This window comes from Pleurodeles waltl, chromosome 10 (genome assembly GCF_031143425.1).
Source record: "Pleurodeles waltl isolate 20211129_DDA chromosome 10, aPleWal1.hap1.20221129, whole genome shotgun sequence".
Classification (NCBI taxonomy): domain Eukaryota; kingdom Metazoa; phylum Chordata; class Amphibia; order Caudata; family Salamandridae; genus Pleurodeles; species Pleurodeles waltl.
The window spans coordinates 892,641,209-892,657,150 of record NC_090449.1 but is presented as its reverse complement, the minus strand read 5'-3'; the positions used below and the strand labels follow the sequence as shown (position 1 = coordinate 892,657,150).

The window sequence follows — 15,942 nt, the reverse complement described above, 5'->3', positions numbered from 1 at the left end:
ACTGGCCACTCAGAGCAGTCCAGTGTGCCAGCAGCACCTCTGTTTCCAAGATGGCAGAGGTCTGGAGCACACTGGAGGAGCTCTGGACACCTCCCAGGGGAGGTGCAGGTCAGGGGAGTGGTCACTCCCCTTTCCTTTGTCCAGTTTCGCGCCAGAGCAGGGGCTAAGGGGTCCCTGAACCGGTGTAGACTGGCTTATGCAGAATTGGGCACATCTGTGCCCAACAAAGCATTTCCAGAGGCTGGGGGAGGCTACTCCTCCCCTGCCTTCACACCATTTTCCAAAGGGAGAGGGTGTCACACCCTCTCTCAGAGGAAGTTCTTTGTTCTGCCATCCTGGGCCAGGCCTGGCTGGACCCCAGGAGGGCAGCTGCCTGTCTGAGGGGTTGGCAGCAGCAGCAGCTGCAGTGAAACCCCAGGAAGGGCAGTCTGGCAGTACCAGGGTCTGTGCTACACACCACTGGGATCATGGAATTGTACCAACAATGCCAGGATGGCATAGAGGGGGCAATTCCATGATCATAGACATGTTACATGGCCATATTCGGAGTTACCATGGTGAAGCTACATATAGGTAGTGACCTATATGTAGTGCACGCGTGTAATGGTGTCCCCGCACTCACAAAGTTCAGTGAATTGGCTCTGAACAATGTGGGGGCACCTTGGCTAGTGCCAGGGTGCCCTCACACTAAGTAACTTTGCACCTAACCTTTACTAGGTAAAGGTTAGACATATAGGTGACTTATAAGTTACTTAAGTGCAGTGTAAAATGGCTGTGAAATAACGTGGACGTTATTTCACTCAGGCTGCAGTGGCAGGCCTGTGTAAGAATTGTCAGAGCTCCCTATGGGTGGCAAAAGAAATGCTGCAGCCCATAGGGATCTCCTGGAACCCCAATACCCTGGGTACCTCAGTACCATATACTAGGGAATTATAAGGGTGTTCCAGTAAGCCAATGTAAATTGGTAAAAATGGTCACTAGCCTTTTAGTGACAATTTGAAAGTAATGAGAGAGCATAACCACTGAGGTTCTGGTTAGCAGAGCCTCAGTGAGGCAGTTAGGCACCACACAGGGAACACATACATGCACACCTATGAGCACTGGGGCCCTGTGTGACAGGGTCCCAGTGACACATACATATAGGCCACAAACCTATGAGCACTGGGGTCCTGACCAGCAGGATCCCAGTGACACATAACAAACATACTGAAACCATAGTGTTTTCACTATGAGCACTGAGGCCTGGCTATCAGGATCCCAGTGAGACAGTGAAAACAGTGACAAACACCCTGACATACACTCACAAACAGGCCAAAAGTGGGGGTAACAAGGCTAGAAAGAGGCTACCTTCTCACACAACCCCCCCCCAAACGAAGGACAATAAGGCTAACCTTGGCCAGTTGAGACTTTATTGTCTAAGTGGTGATAAGTAGAGAGTAGCTCTGCAATAGACTGGTTACTCCCTTTATCATCCACTATATGGTTACTTCCCTGTGGGGATGTAAACCACCCTGTTTGAAGTTCTTTAGCTAAGCAACAATGTGAAGATGTATTTTCAGAGTTTCTATCAGTAAGTTTTAGTTTAGAGCAGTGGGAATTGTCCACTGAACCTATTTGTAGTGATGGAAATGCCAGACAGGGATGCTGTCTCAGAAAAGCCATAGCTGGGCAAAAACTTTGTCCATCTGGCTGGAAGAGAGAACAGGGACACCAACCGCTGGCATTTCTTGGGCATCTGCCCATCCCGTCGCTGCTTCCAATGTAGGAGGCTGGACTGGCTTGTAGTGAGTACCAAGGGGTACTTGCACCTTGCACCAGGCCCAGTTATCCCTTATTAGTGTATAGGGTGTCTAGCAGCTTAGGCTGATAGATAATGGTAGCTTAGCAGAGCAGCTCAGGCTGAACTAGGAGACGTGTGAAGCTACTACAGTACCACTTAGTGTCATATGCACAATATCATAAGAAAACACAATACACAGTTATACTAAAAATAAAGGTACTTTATTTTTATGACAATATGCCAAAGTATCTTAGAGTGTACCCTCAGTGAGAGGATAGGAAATATACACAAGATATATATACACAATAGCAAAAATATGCAGTATAGTCTTAGAAAACAGTGCAAACAATGTATAGTTACAATAGGATGCAATGGGGAAACATAGGGATAAGGGCAACACAAACCATATACTCCAGAAGTGGAATGCGAACCACGAATGGACCCCAAACCTATGTGACCTTGTAGAGGGTCGCTGGGACTATTAGAAAATAGTGAGAGTTAGAAAAATAACCCTCCCCAAGACCCTGAAAAGTGAGTGCAAAGTGCACTAAAGTTCCCCTAAGGACAAAATAGTCGTGTTAGAGGGAAAATGCAAGGAAAACACAAATCAGCAATGCAACAACGATGGATTCCTGACTGAGGGTACCTGTGGAACAAGGGGACCAAGTCCAAAAGTCACAAGCAGCTCGGAGATGGGCAGATGCCCAAGAAATGCCAGCGGTTGGTGCAAAGAAGTTCTTACTAGGCTGAAGAACTGTGAATACTGCAGGAACGACAAGGGCTAGAGATTTCCCCTTTGGAGGATGGATCCCCCACGCCTTGGAGAGTCGTGCAGAAGTGTTTTCCCGCCGGATGGACGCCAACAAGCCTTGCTACACGCAAATCGTGCGTTTGGCGTTTTTGGACGCTGCTGGGGCCCAGGAGGGACCAGGAGGTCGCAAATTGGACCTGCAGAGAGAGGGGACGTCGAGCAAGACAAAGAGCCCTCACTGAAGCAGGTAGCACCCGGAGAAGTGCCAGAAACAGGCACTACGAGGATGCGTGAAACGGTGCTCGCCGAAGTTGCACAAAGGAGTCCCACGTCGCCGGAGACCAGCTTAGAAAGTCGTGCAATGCAGGTTAGAGTGCCGTGGACCCAGGCTTGGCTGTGCACAAAGGATTTCCGCCGGAAGTGCACAGGGGCCGGAGTAGCTTGCAAAGTCGCGGTTCCCAGCAATGCAGCCCAGCGAGGTGAGGCAAGGACTTACCTCCACCAAACTTGGGCTGAAGAGTCACTGGACTGTGGGGGTCACTTGGACGGTGTCGCTGGATTCGAGGGACCTCGCTCGTCGTGCTGAGAGGAGACCCAAGGGACCGGTAATGCAGCTTTTTGGTGCCTGCGGTTGCAGGGGGAAGATTCCGTCGACCCACGGGAGATTTCTTCGGAGCTTCTGGTGCAGAGAGGAGGCAGACTACCCCCACAGCATGCACAAGCAGGAAAACAGTCGAGAAGGCGGCAGGATCAGCGTTACAGAGTTGCAGTAGTCGTCTTTGCTACTATGTTGCAGGTTTGCAGGCTTCCAGCGTGGTCAGCGGTCGATTCCTTATCAGAAGGTGAAGAGGGAGATGCAGAGGAACTCGGCTGAGCTCATGCATTCGTTATCTAAAGTTTCCCCAGAGACAGAGACCCTAAATAGCCAGAAAAGAGGGTTTGGCTACCTAGGAGAGAGGAAAGGCTACTAACACCTGAAGGAGCCTATCAGCAGGAGTCTCTGACGTCACCTGGTGGCACTGGCCACTCAGAGCAGTCCAGTGTGCCAGCAGCACCTCTGTTTCCAAGATGGCAGAGGTCTGGAGCACACTGGAGGAGCTCTGGACACCTCCCAGGGGAGGTGCAGGTCAGGGGAGTGGTCACTCCCCTTTCCTTTGTCCAGTTTCGCGCCAGAGCAGGGGCTAAGGGGTCCCTGAACCGGTGTAGACTGGCTTATGCAGAATTGGGCACATCTGTGCCCAACAAAGCATTTCCAGAGGCTGGGGGAGGCTACTCCTCCCCTGCCTTCACACCATTTTCCAAAGGGAGAGGGTGTCACACCCTCTCTCAGAGGAAGTTCTTTGTTCTGCCATCCTGGGCCAGGCCTGGCTGGACCCCAGGAGGGCAGCTGCCTGTCTGAGGGGTTGGCAGCAGCAGCTGCAGTGAAACCCCAGGAAGGGCAGTCTGGCAGTACCAGGGTCTGTGCTACACACCACTGGGATCATGGAATTGTACCAACAATGCCAGGATGGCATAGAGGGGGCAATTCCATGATCATAGACATGTTACATGGCCATATTCGGAGTTACCATGGTGAAGCTACATATAGGTAGTGACCTATATGTAGTGCACGCGTGTAATGGTGTCCCCGCACTCACAAAGTTCAGTGAATTGGCTCTGAACAATGTGGGGGCACCTTGGCTAGTGCCAGGGTGCCCTCACACTAAGTAACTTTGCACCTAACCTTTACTAGGTAAAGGTTAGACATATAGGTGACTTATAAGTTACTTAAGTGCAGTGTAAAATGGCTGTGAAATAACGTGGACGTTATTTCACTCAGGCTGCAGTGGCAGGCCTGTGTAAGAATTGTCAGAGCTCCCTATGGGTGGCAAAAGAAATGCTGCAGCCCATAGGGATCTCCTGGAACCCCAATACCCTGGGTACCTCAGTACCATATACTAGGGAATTATAAGGGTGTTCCAGTAAGCCAATGTAAATTGGTAAAAATGGTCACTAGCCTTTTAGTGACAATTTGAAAGTAATGAGAGAGCATAACCACTGAGGTTCTGGTTAGCAGAGCCTCAGTGAGGCAGTTAGGCACCACACAGGGAACACATACATGCACACCTATGAGCACTGGGGCCCTGTGTGACAGGGTCCCAGTGACACATACATATAGGCCACAAACCTATGAGCACTGGGGTCCTGACCAGCAGGATCCCAGTGACACATAACAAACATACTGAAACCATAGTGTTTTCACTATGAGCACTGAGGCCTGGCTATCAGGATCCCAGTGAGACAGTGAAAACAGTGACAAACACCCTGACATACACTCACAAACAGGCCAAAAGTGGGGGTAACAAGGCTAGAAAGAGGCTACCTTCTCACAACGTGCTATCCGCACAACAAGCCACAGTAGGTCAAGCCGTACTAAGGACTTTATTTCAGACTACTTCCACTCCTACAGGCTGAGCCACCGCTTTTGGGGAGATAACTGCTTACTAGTCTATGCACAACATGTGTATCTGCAGCTACACATGCCATCGAACGGAAAATGTCACTTACCCAGTGTACATCTGTTCGTGGCATTAGTCGCTGCAGATTCACATGTGCCCACCCGCCTCCCCGGGAGCCTGTAGAAGTTTGGAAGTTATCTTCAACATTTGTACATTTGTAAATATATTACTTAAACCTTAATTGGTACATACTTATTAATTCCATTGCATGGGCACTATTACTAACACAACTCCTACCTCACCCTCTGCGGGGACAACAATCTAAGATGGAGTCGACGCCCATGCGCAATGGAAGCAAAGGAGGAGGAGTCCCTCGGTCTCGTGACTTGAAAGACTTCTTCGAAGAAAAACAACTTGTAACACTCCGACCCAACACCAGATGGCGGGCTATGCACAACATGTGAATCTGCAGCGACTAATGCCACGAACAGATGTACACTGGGTAAGTGACATTTTCCTTACTCTTCCAGCACGGATCTTTAAATAATTTTTTTTTTTTAAACGGTGTCCTTTTGTAGGTATGTGCTTGCCTAAAAAATTACACAGCAGTTGCATCATCACACTCTCCATGGGCCATCCAAACTCCCTGCTGCCAAATAGCACCCACCCAACCCTGGGCTCATTCCCTTGACATAGCTGGTGGCTGATCCTCACTGCCCCTCCTTGCTCCTTTTTGGGTGAGGAAGCCATCTTTCTCTGCCACTGTCAGCACCGCACATGCAACCCTTGGTAGGTTCAGTCGCCTCATAAGCTTTGTGAACTCCACCCTCATGGACTCCTTCTCCTTCTTGTTCTTCCACTGCCTTCATTACACTTGCATAACATTTTAAAGGCTCCAACCTTCCCAATAAAATGTTCATTTTTTAATATTTTTTCTTTGAAAGAGTTTGAGAATGCGTATTCGTTTGATATATACTTGTTTCCGTATTTCAGTGAATTGTTCTTAGGTTCCGCTCTTAAAAAAATCTTAGGCTTGGGGTCCCTGCCCCGTCAGTAGTGATTCAGTCTGGTTCGAAGTCAAAAGGTTAAGAAGCACTGCTGTCGAATATGCCAACAGCACTTGCAAGCCTCTAGTACTATCATGGTCTCAGCTATGGCCACAGACATGGCAAAAGCCGAAGAGTTGCTCAGCACCATGCACCAAAATGCTCAGCCCTAGCATCTTGTACCATATATAGCGTGATCCACTATATGAAAGGCATTCCACTCCTTCACTCAACGCTTTCCATTTTAAGATACAATATAAATGTACACTGTTCCAGTCATATATATTACATCTGCCCGCCTCCAGCCAGACAAGGACCAGACAGCGTTTTGGATCTCACCAGTGTCAGTAACACACTCTGTTAAGGATAAGTGCAGGAAAGTAGACTCTTTTTAGCATGGTTACCCCCACTTTTTGCCTGTCAGTGTGTTTGACTGTGTTCACTAGGATCCTGCTAACCAGGACCCCAGTGATTATGCTCTCTCCCTTCTAACTTGGTAACTTAGTTACTTTCACCCCACATTTGGCATACTGATGCTCCCAAGTAAGTCCCTAGTATATGGTACACAGGTACCCAGGGCATTGGGGGACCAGGGGATCCCCATGGGCTGCAGCATGCATAATGCCACCATGGGGAGCCCATGCAAAGTGTTCTGCAGGCCTGTCTTTGCCGTCTGCGTGAAATGATGCATGCACCGTTTTCACTATAGGGCACTGCACCAGATCACTGTAAGTCACCCCTATGACAGGCATTCCTAGCCTAGAGGGCAGTGTGCAAGTACCTGTGTGAGGGCACCCATGCACTAGCAGAAGTGCTCCCACAAACTCCAGTGCCATTTTCATGGACTTCGTGATGTGGGGACGCCATTTTATGCATGTACTGGACAATAGGTCCCTACCTATCTCCAGCTACATAATGGTAACTCCAAACCTGGACATGTTTGGTATCAAACATGTTGAAATCATACCCCAATACTGTTGCCAGTATTGGAAGTAAGATTCCATGCACTCTGGGGGCTCCTTAGAGAATCCCCAGCATTGCTTCTACCCGCCTTCTAGGGTTTTCCGGGAAGCCCAAGCTGCTGCTAACCCTCAGATGGGTTTCTGCCCTCCTGCTCCTTGAACAGCTCAAGCCTAGGAAGGCAGAACACAGGATTTCCCTCGGGAGAGAGGAGTAACACCCTCTCCCTTTGGAAATAGTTGTTACATGGCTTGGGAGGAATAGCCTCCTCAAACCACTAGTATGCTTTGAAGGGAACATTTGGTGCCCTCTGTGCATAAACCAATCTACACCCGTTCAGGGACCTCCGGTCTCTGCTCTGGCATGAAACTGGACAATGAAAAGATGGAGAGATTACTCCCCTGTCCATCACCACCCCAGAGCTCCTCCAGAGGGTCCCTGGCATCTCCCGTCTTGAATCCAAGGTTGGCAGGGACCTCTGGGAGCATCTGAGTGGCCAGGCCAGGTAGGTGACATCATAGCCCCCTCCTGATACGTTGTCACATGGCTAGGTGGCCAATCCCCCTTTCAGGGCTATTTAGGATCTCTCTCTTGGGTGGGTCCTCAGATTCAGCTTGCAACATTCCAGCAGGACTCCTCAGCAACCTTACTTCAACTTTTAGCGACTGGAACTGCAACTGGACCCTTCAGGAACTGACCATCTGCATCCACGAAGAAGACTTTTCTTGCAACAGTGTTTCCATGGCTCCTTCCAGCTTCTGCAACATTTCCCCAGCTGTGCATCCTCTGAGGGCAGCAAGTCTTCAGTCTGCATGAGAAGGAAGAAGGAATCTCCCTTGGAGTGAAGAGGTCACTCCTCTGCATCTGGAGCCACTTACTGCAACGATGACCTGTTGCGCGTGGATCTCCTCTCATCCTGAGTTGTGTGGATCCTGCATCATGGGTGGTGGTCCAGAGTAGTTCTCGAGGTCCTCTCAGCCAGCTGTCCAACTTTGGTGGAGGTAAGTCCTTGCCTTCCCACAAAGGACAGTATCCCTGTGCACCGCGTCTCTCATAGCTGCCAAGGCTTTTTTGCATCTCCTCCAAGGGCTTTTCAGGCTGCATGGGGCTCCAGCCCCCAGCACTCCTTCCTGCAATGCACGGCCCTCTGCATGGTTGTCCTGCGGCATGGGACCCTTCTGCAGTTGTGCTGCGTGGGCTCTTCTGTGACTCCTGTGTCCCCGTCCATTGGGGCTCCTGTGGGTTCTGCCTTTGCTTCTGTGGGCTCTCTCTGTTGCTGAGGGTCTCCTCTGACTCCCCCTCCTGGGTTGAGTCTACCTGAGTGTTGCTGGTCCCCATCAGCTCCTCTGTTCACCAACAGTGACATTTACCTTTGCCAAGGCTTGTTGGTGGAATTCCTGCACCAACACCGACTGCAATTCTTCTTCCAGCGTGGGGCATCGTCTGCATCTCTCAGGAACTCTTCACTGACTCCAGGGCTGCAGTGCTGACCGTCTTCACATCACCGTCGACCAACTCCTGCATCCACAGCTTGGTGGGTAGTAGCTCCTACTCCTCCTGGACTCTTCTGTGACTTCTGGACTTGGTCCCATTCTCCCACAGATCTTCCTCTTCAGGAATCCACTGGTTGCTTGCAGTCTTGTCTGGGTGTTGCATTTTCTTCTTTTCCTTACTTTTGGGTGTTTTAGGAAAAATCCACTAACTTACTCCTTTTCTCCTGGTCGATAGAGGGGCACTGTGGTACTTACCTCTGGGGTTTCCTAGTACCCCCAGCTTCCCTCTATACATTCCACTTACCTAGGTGGGAGTCCTGTGTTTGCATTCCATTTTTTTTCAGTATATGTTTTGGGCTCCCCTTAGGGTCACTATAGTCTAACTGCATTTGCACTGTGTTCTATCACTTTCTTTGTCTATTTCTAGAGTATATATTTAGTGTGTTACTTACCTCCTATTGGAGGGGTTGCTTCTCTAGTACTTTTTGGTACCTTTATTTCTGTAACACTGAGTGTTTTCTTTCATGTGTGGAACTGCTGTATGACTACAGTGGTATTGCTTGAGCTTTGCATGTCTCCCAGATAAGAGAGCCTGGCTTCTAGACACTGCCTACGCTACACTAATAGGGGATACCTGGTATAAGGTGGTAAGTACCTTAGGTACCCATATTTCTGAATTATTCTCTAACTTCCTAAGTAGACCGTGATTATTATCTTTTTTTTTTTTTACTACCAATATACATATTAGACGCAATTAATCCGCAAGTTAACAAATAGGGTTTCCACAGTTATAAAGAGTTGAACTACAAGCTACGTTCCTTCGATTTCTTTTAATTAGGAGCGTGTATTTGTCATGTGTTGCATTTGTGAGTGAGATAAGTGGTTTGTATCATTTTGGAGCGATTCAGCCTCCTTTTTGTCCTAAATATTTTAATTGCTTGGAAAGACTTTCTTCTTCACTCTTGCACTATGTAAAACGATTCTCCAATGTTTTCTCTAAGTTATTCGACTGAGATGAGTCACCACTACACAACGATATTCGTTAGGATTTTAAAATGTACTAATATCAAGACCTTTGTTGGAATGTCGCTGTTTTTCATTGCTGATATAATACTGTATTGTTATTGCTTTAAAACGTTCTTTTACAGTGAAGAAAATCTGAAATCCATAGTGCCGATCAACAAATTAAAAAGTAAAGCACCTCACTGGATAAATCGGATTCTCCATGAATACAAGGTAAAAAAATACTTATTTACTCCATTAAAAGCACAGAGACAGTTAATGTGTATTACTTCACTAAAACAAAATGCTGATGTTTGTATGAATATTAATGTTTTAAGGATGTTTACATTTTGCCAGACTATCCACACCTCAGGTGAAAAATAAGGCTTGCTGTACAACAGCTGCCCCTCCAGTCTCTTGAGTTTTTAACTATCCTGAAACCTGTTATGTTTCAGTTGGAGGTTTTTGCGTATGGAAGTTTAAAAATGTAAATAAACACTTCAGATTGTATGGAGGAGATCCCATGTTAGAGTGTGTGTGTGTGTGTATATATATAGTTTTTAGTCGTTATTGAAGTACAGTACATGTTTAGTTTAGAGTTTTTATAGAGCGCATGGTTACCCGGAGGCATCCCGGCGCTAATGCAGAACCAGGCAGGTCAACCAAAGGCTTATGCTTGAAACAACCAGGTTTTAAGTGCTTTGCAGAAGGGGATTCCTTGACTAGTTAGCCAGAGCTCTTGGGTAAAGGAGTTCCACAGCTTAGCTCCTAAATAGGATAGGGATCTACCGCCCCACCTAGCTCTCTTCAGCGCAGGAAGCCTGACCAAGGCCACCGACAAGGATCTGAGAGACCTGGAAGGCGTATAAAAGGAAACAATCGATCTTAGTATGAGTGTACCTCTATTGTGTAGGGCTCTATGCATCAAGTAAAGGGATTTAAACTGTAACTGTTGTTTCACCGGAAGCCAGTGGGGGAGGGAAATGGAAGATTTGGCAGATTGATGTCTGGGGATGTTCAGGAGGAGCAAAGCAACAGCATTCTGGACCACCTGAAGTCTTTTTACTACATACTTGGGAGAGCCCAGATAAAAAGCATTGCCATAGTCCAGACGCGAGATAATCAGGACCTGGACTAAGAGCTTCCTGGCTAAAAATCAGAGAATTATAAAATCTTTGCTTAAAAGTCTTAGAAGACTAAAACAAGTAACTGCTGTCGTTCTGTATTGATGGTTCATGATGAGCCATGAGTCAAGCCAGACTCCCAGGCTTTTTATCTTATCTTTGGGCTGAGGCAGGGCTTTCAGAGACTCCGGGATAGATGAGTGGAGCCCTTTAGGAAGGTGATTCCCTAACAGCATTACTTCTGTTTTGTCTTCATTAAGCCTCAATTTGCGGTCAGACATCCATCTGGTCACTGCTTGAAGACAAGGGGTCAATAAGGAGTGATTGGTAGTAGATTTACCTGAGAAAGAAAAAAACAATTGAGTATCGTCAGCAGAGGACACCAGTGTTAAACCAAATAGTTTTATAACCTCTGCTAACGGATAAATGTAGATATTAAACAATATGGGACTCAGGGAGGAGGCCTGAGGGACCCTACATTCGAGCGAAACACAGTTGGAAAAATAAGAACGATCAAGAACTTGAAAAGTCCTATCCTCTAAAAAGGAGGAGAGACATTTTAACGCACTGCCAGAAATCCTGGCTGTCCGTCATTTTCTGGATCAACATGGAATGATCAACCGTGTCAAAGGCAGCACTGAGATCGAGTAGGATGATGGCTGCTGCGCCCCTTGATTTAGGCACCTTCAGACCTGTTCCAAAACTGTGAGAAGTGCTGTCTCAGTGCTATGTAGAGGGCTAAAACCCATTTGCGTGAGGTAGAGGATGTTATGATCCTCAAGGAAGCCTGTGAGATGCCTTTTTACGTATTTTTTCAATTAATTTAGACACCAGGGGCAACAAGGAGATTGGCCTGTAGTTATTAAGAAGAGCTGCATCAAGGTGGGGCTTTTTTTAGTAGGGGCTTAATTATAGCATGCTTCCACTGATGCAGGACATGGCTCAAGTTAAGGGAAGAGTTGAGGAGATTGGTCAGGACCAGGGCTATGACTGCTGACCCCAGGGCCAAGATGTGGGGAGGTGCTGGGTCGAGGATAGAACCAGACTTTAGAGACTGAAGAAGGTTGATAACCAGATCTTCTGTGAGAGGAAGGAAGACTGAGATAGTATGAAGTTGTGGCGTAGAAAGACTGGGGGAGTCTATTGTCCGGTGGGGATTGTCCGGGAAAGCAGAACAAATGTCAAGAATTTTCTTTTGAAAAAAGCGAGCAAGATTGTTACTATGTTCTTGTGAAGTATCTGGAAGGTCAGTGTGCGAGTCTGGGTGGACGATCTCTTTGAGAATTTTAAAGACTTCCTTAGGGGTATTTGAGGACTGTGTAATTTTGGACGCATAATAAGATGCCTGAGCTGCTCTGATTTCTGAATGAAAGTGTCTGATTGCTTTCCAATGCTCATCTTTTAAACAAATTTCATAGGTCTTTCTCCAGCTCCTCTCAAGGCGTTTACATTGCTTTCTTAAAAGATAAAGGTGGGGAGAAAAGCAAGGGTTGCTTGTTTTATGTCGACCTCCTGTTTTAGTAGCTACAGGTAATAATGTGTCAAGAGCATCTGTGATCCATCCATTAAACTTCTCAGAAAGGCGAGTGGGGTGGTCCAAAGGATCAGGTTTAGGAGCTTCTAGAGCAGTCACCCAGTCATTAGGATTGAGCTTATGCCAGCAGCGTTGCAGGTGATTTGTTTTAAGGGGTGTTCTAGGAATAGGAGGGGTGGGAGGTTTCAGTGTGACTAAGGAGTGGTCAGACCAGATCAAGGGACGGTGGGGCAGAGCGGAGTCAGGGAGGTCAAGACAGTAACATTACTGAAGACAAGGTCAATATTGTGACCCATGGATTGGGATAGGCCGCTAATTAACTGAGCCAGGCCTAAGGCTGCCAGATCTAATAGAAGACTTTTGGCGGCTGAATTGCTTACATCATCTACATGAATATTTAAATCCCCAAGGAGGGTATAGTTCGGTTTGTTGCAAACTAAGGGGGTCATTCCAAGCTTGGCGGGAGGCGCCCGCCAAGCGGGAACCGCCAGAAGACCGTACCGCGGTCAAAAGACCGTACCGCGGTCAAAAGACCGCAGCGGTCATTCTGGGTTTCCCACTGGGCTGGCGGGCGACCACCAAAAGGCCGCCGGCCAGCCCAGTGGGAAACACCCTTCTACGATGAAGCCGGCTCAGAATGGAGCCGGCGGAGTGGAAGGTGTGCGACGGGTGCAGTAGCACCCGTCGCGAATTTCAGTGTCTGCTAAGCAGACACTGAAATTCAAAGTGGGGCCCTCTTACGGGGGCCCCACGACACACCTCACCGCCATCCTGTTCCTGGCGGTCGAAACCGCCAGGAACAGGATGGCGGTGAGGGGGTCGGAATCCCCCATGGCGGCGCAGCAAGCTGCGCCGCCATGGAGGATTCCCCTGGGCAGCGGAAAGTCGGCGGTACACCGCCGACTTTCCGTTTCTGGCCGCGGCTGTACCGCCGCAGTCAGAATGCCCAAAGGAGCACCGCCAGCCTGTTGGCGGTGCTCCCGCGGACCCCGGCCCTGGCGGTATTTACCGCCAGGGTCGGAATCACCCCCTAAGTCTGAAACCAGATCAGGAGATATTGAATAAAAACATCTAAGGGGCCAGTAGGGCGATATATCAAAGCCCCAGAGAATGTGTAGGAGGGTTTAAGTGTGAGGGAGAAAGACATGCTTTCGCAGCCAGGGAGAGTCAAATGATAAAATGTGCATTTTAATGTCTCCTTACAAATAATGTTGATTCCGCCACCTCTGGCATTAACTCTGTCCAACCTGTTTATCATGTAGCCCTTGGGAAGCGCCAGAGGCACATCCGGAGACGACTCCTCATGGAGTCATGTTTCAGTTAAGAATAAGGCTTCGGGCAATAACTCATTTAGGAGAAGATGTATATCTAATTTGGGTGCAGCAAGGGACCGAGTTCGCTAGGAGCAACAGACTGGAGGACCGGTTCTGGACACATGAGGCTGTAACCGGTACGGACTGCAACGAGCAGTGACAGTTGGTACATGACATAATGATCACATTCCAATAGTACTGCCAAAATGTAGACAGCATTCAAACATATCCCCAAGGAACCCCCACCCACCCTACTGGTCTTCAGTTACACCACTTTTCCTGGATGATACAACCATGAGGTAGTCAGTCATTGATGTGACGGAGGTGCATCCCTTAGAAGAGCAACTATACATCCAGCCATCTTCATCAGATACTGCAAATCTTAGCTCATCCTCTGTTAGCTGACTAAGTCACTTAACGTCCACAAACGTGGCCTCGCAGACTCTCCAGCACCTGTACACTGCCCCTCGCTTAAACCCACAGCAAGCTATGCATCACAACCCACTCTTAAGTCACATCTCAGAGATCATCGGGCGTAGACTTGAGTTCAAGCAGCATCGGCGCCCATGCAACCAGGTCATCTGCTAGTTTTTTCTCTCTTTTGTACGTGTTCTCACTTCTTCGGCCACTGCCATTTCGATATATCCCTAAGCCAGTCCTCATATCTCGATAATCCCTAAGCCAGTCCTCATATCTAGTTGGTGCAGGACTTAGCCATTTAATAGCAATGCAGCGCTTCACCAGCAGGAGTCCCATGAACACAAATTTGCGACTAAGTTGTTTCCCTTTTGGTTCAGGGATCAGCCCTAGCAGGAGGACCTCAGGTGTGGGTGTAAACTTCTAGCCCGTGGCCCTCTCTAGATTGGTCACCACCCACCTCAGGAAAGGTGTCAAGAAGGGGCATTGCCACACCATGTGCATAAAGTCGGCTGGTGGGCGTGGGCAACTATCCGATCGGGTGTGGGAGATATGTCGTAGAGTTGTTGGGACAAGGTAAGCCAGATGAGTAAAGTTATATTGAATGAGTTTGAACCTCACTTTGGAGCTGTTCTGGCTCACTGAAACACACATTCCCACTCCCTAGCAGTCATAGCTTCCTCTAGTGTCTCCTCCCATTAAGCTGTGCCTTGGGTATTTTCTTGGGTAGATTTTCCCTTAGGGTCCTGTAGATGTGGGATATCAATCGGCATCCTCCAACAATGTTCAGGAGAGTCGTTAATGTGTGAGAGGTTGGCAGCTCCATCGGGAAGCAGGGCCATAGCACACAGGCCCTCGCCAGCAGTTTTGCATATTGCAAGTACTGACCCAATACCAGTGTAAACTATTCAGTAGCATCCTCCTGGGTAACAAACTGGCCTCCCAGATAGAGAATCCCTTGAACATCGCACCCACCATCCCCCCACTTTTGTATGGACATAGTTGTAGCTATGCTGTCAAACATTTTCATTTCCCAAATCAGCATATCCCTTGCATATGGGGCTCGGCATATTACATAGGGAAGTTTGTGCTCATGCGCAGCACACCTGACACACCACAAAGGGCACATCTTTTTGCAACCCCCTGTCACTCATGAGCAGAGCAGGCAGAGTCCTGGCTCCACCGGTGCCTTTTAAGAGAGTCTTCTCCTAGTTGTCATCAAGATCCAACCATTGGACAGCATGTTGCAGAAGATATGCCAGGTAGTATAATTCCAGATAGGGGAGTTCAGTCCCACCACACTCCTGTGTCTCCTAACTACAAAACCATAAAACTAAAACGTTTCCCAAACTTCCCCTTCCCCTTGGGCAGTAAAACCACCTCACCCTGCCGTAACCATAGCTGGACAGAGACCAGCATATCCCGCCGGAATACCAGTTCAAATGACAATCCCCAATACCAATCTAAACAGATAACCTAGTACCTGATTACGCTATGCTGGAGATCAGCGTGAAATGGGGACCACAGGGCCGAAGTACTCCAGCAGCCGCCCTCTTCCTGAACCCCTGAAGATCTATAGGCTCAGCCAGCCCTACATAACAGTTCAACAGACACAATAACAAGTATTATTCATCTAGATCTGTGCATACTCTGATCAGACAGCCGATCCCCACACGGGAGTGGGCAGTGGAAACTCCGCCATCACCCTGTCTTCAGCATTGGCTTTGTGCCAAGTGTCAGATTTGGATCAGCTGCAGTGCACTTATATTGGAACTATTGCAAAGCTCACCTAAGGCAATCCCCTATCTGCGCTATCCGGGCAACTCCACAATCCTGAAAGAGTCTTGTGAATTCAGCCCTGCCGGGGAGTCCATAAGGGTTCCATCAGATCTTAACACTATGTGGCCTATCAATTTAGAAGACTACTTGTCACCTCGGGTATTTTCCATTTCCGCCGTCGAGGTGAATGCCTCCCCCCACTTGGAGTCCCACCTGCACCTGGCAGTATTCCAGACCGCCTGAGTCCAGCCATAGAATCCACCCAGTCACACGAATCCTGCTCATTTTAGAAGAAGAGTACTTTG

General features: G+C 48.3%; 1 protein-coding gene across 2 annotated transcripts in view; it reads left to right on the top strand.

Moving 5' to 3' along the window:
• The window catches only part of KRIT1 (KRIT1 ankyrin repeat containing), a 449,032-nt gene that overhangs the window by 322,851 nt on the left and 110,239 nt on the right, over positions 1 to 15,942 (top strand). For both annotated transcript variants that reach the window (XM_069211631.1, XM_069211630.1), the window contains one exon: positions 9,617 to 9,704. In XM_069211631.1, coding sequence (XP_069067732.1) covers positions 9,617 to 9,704 — 88 coding nt within the window. The remainder of the gene's footprint in view (positions 1 to 9,616; positions 9,705 to 15,942) is intronic.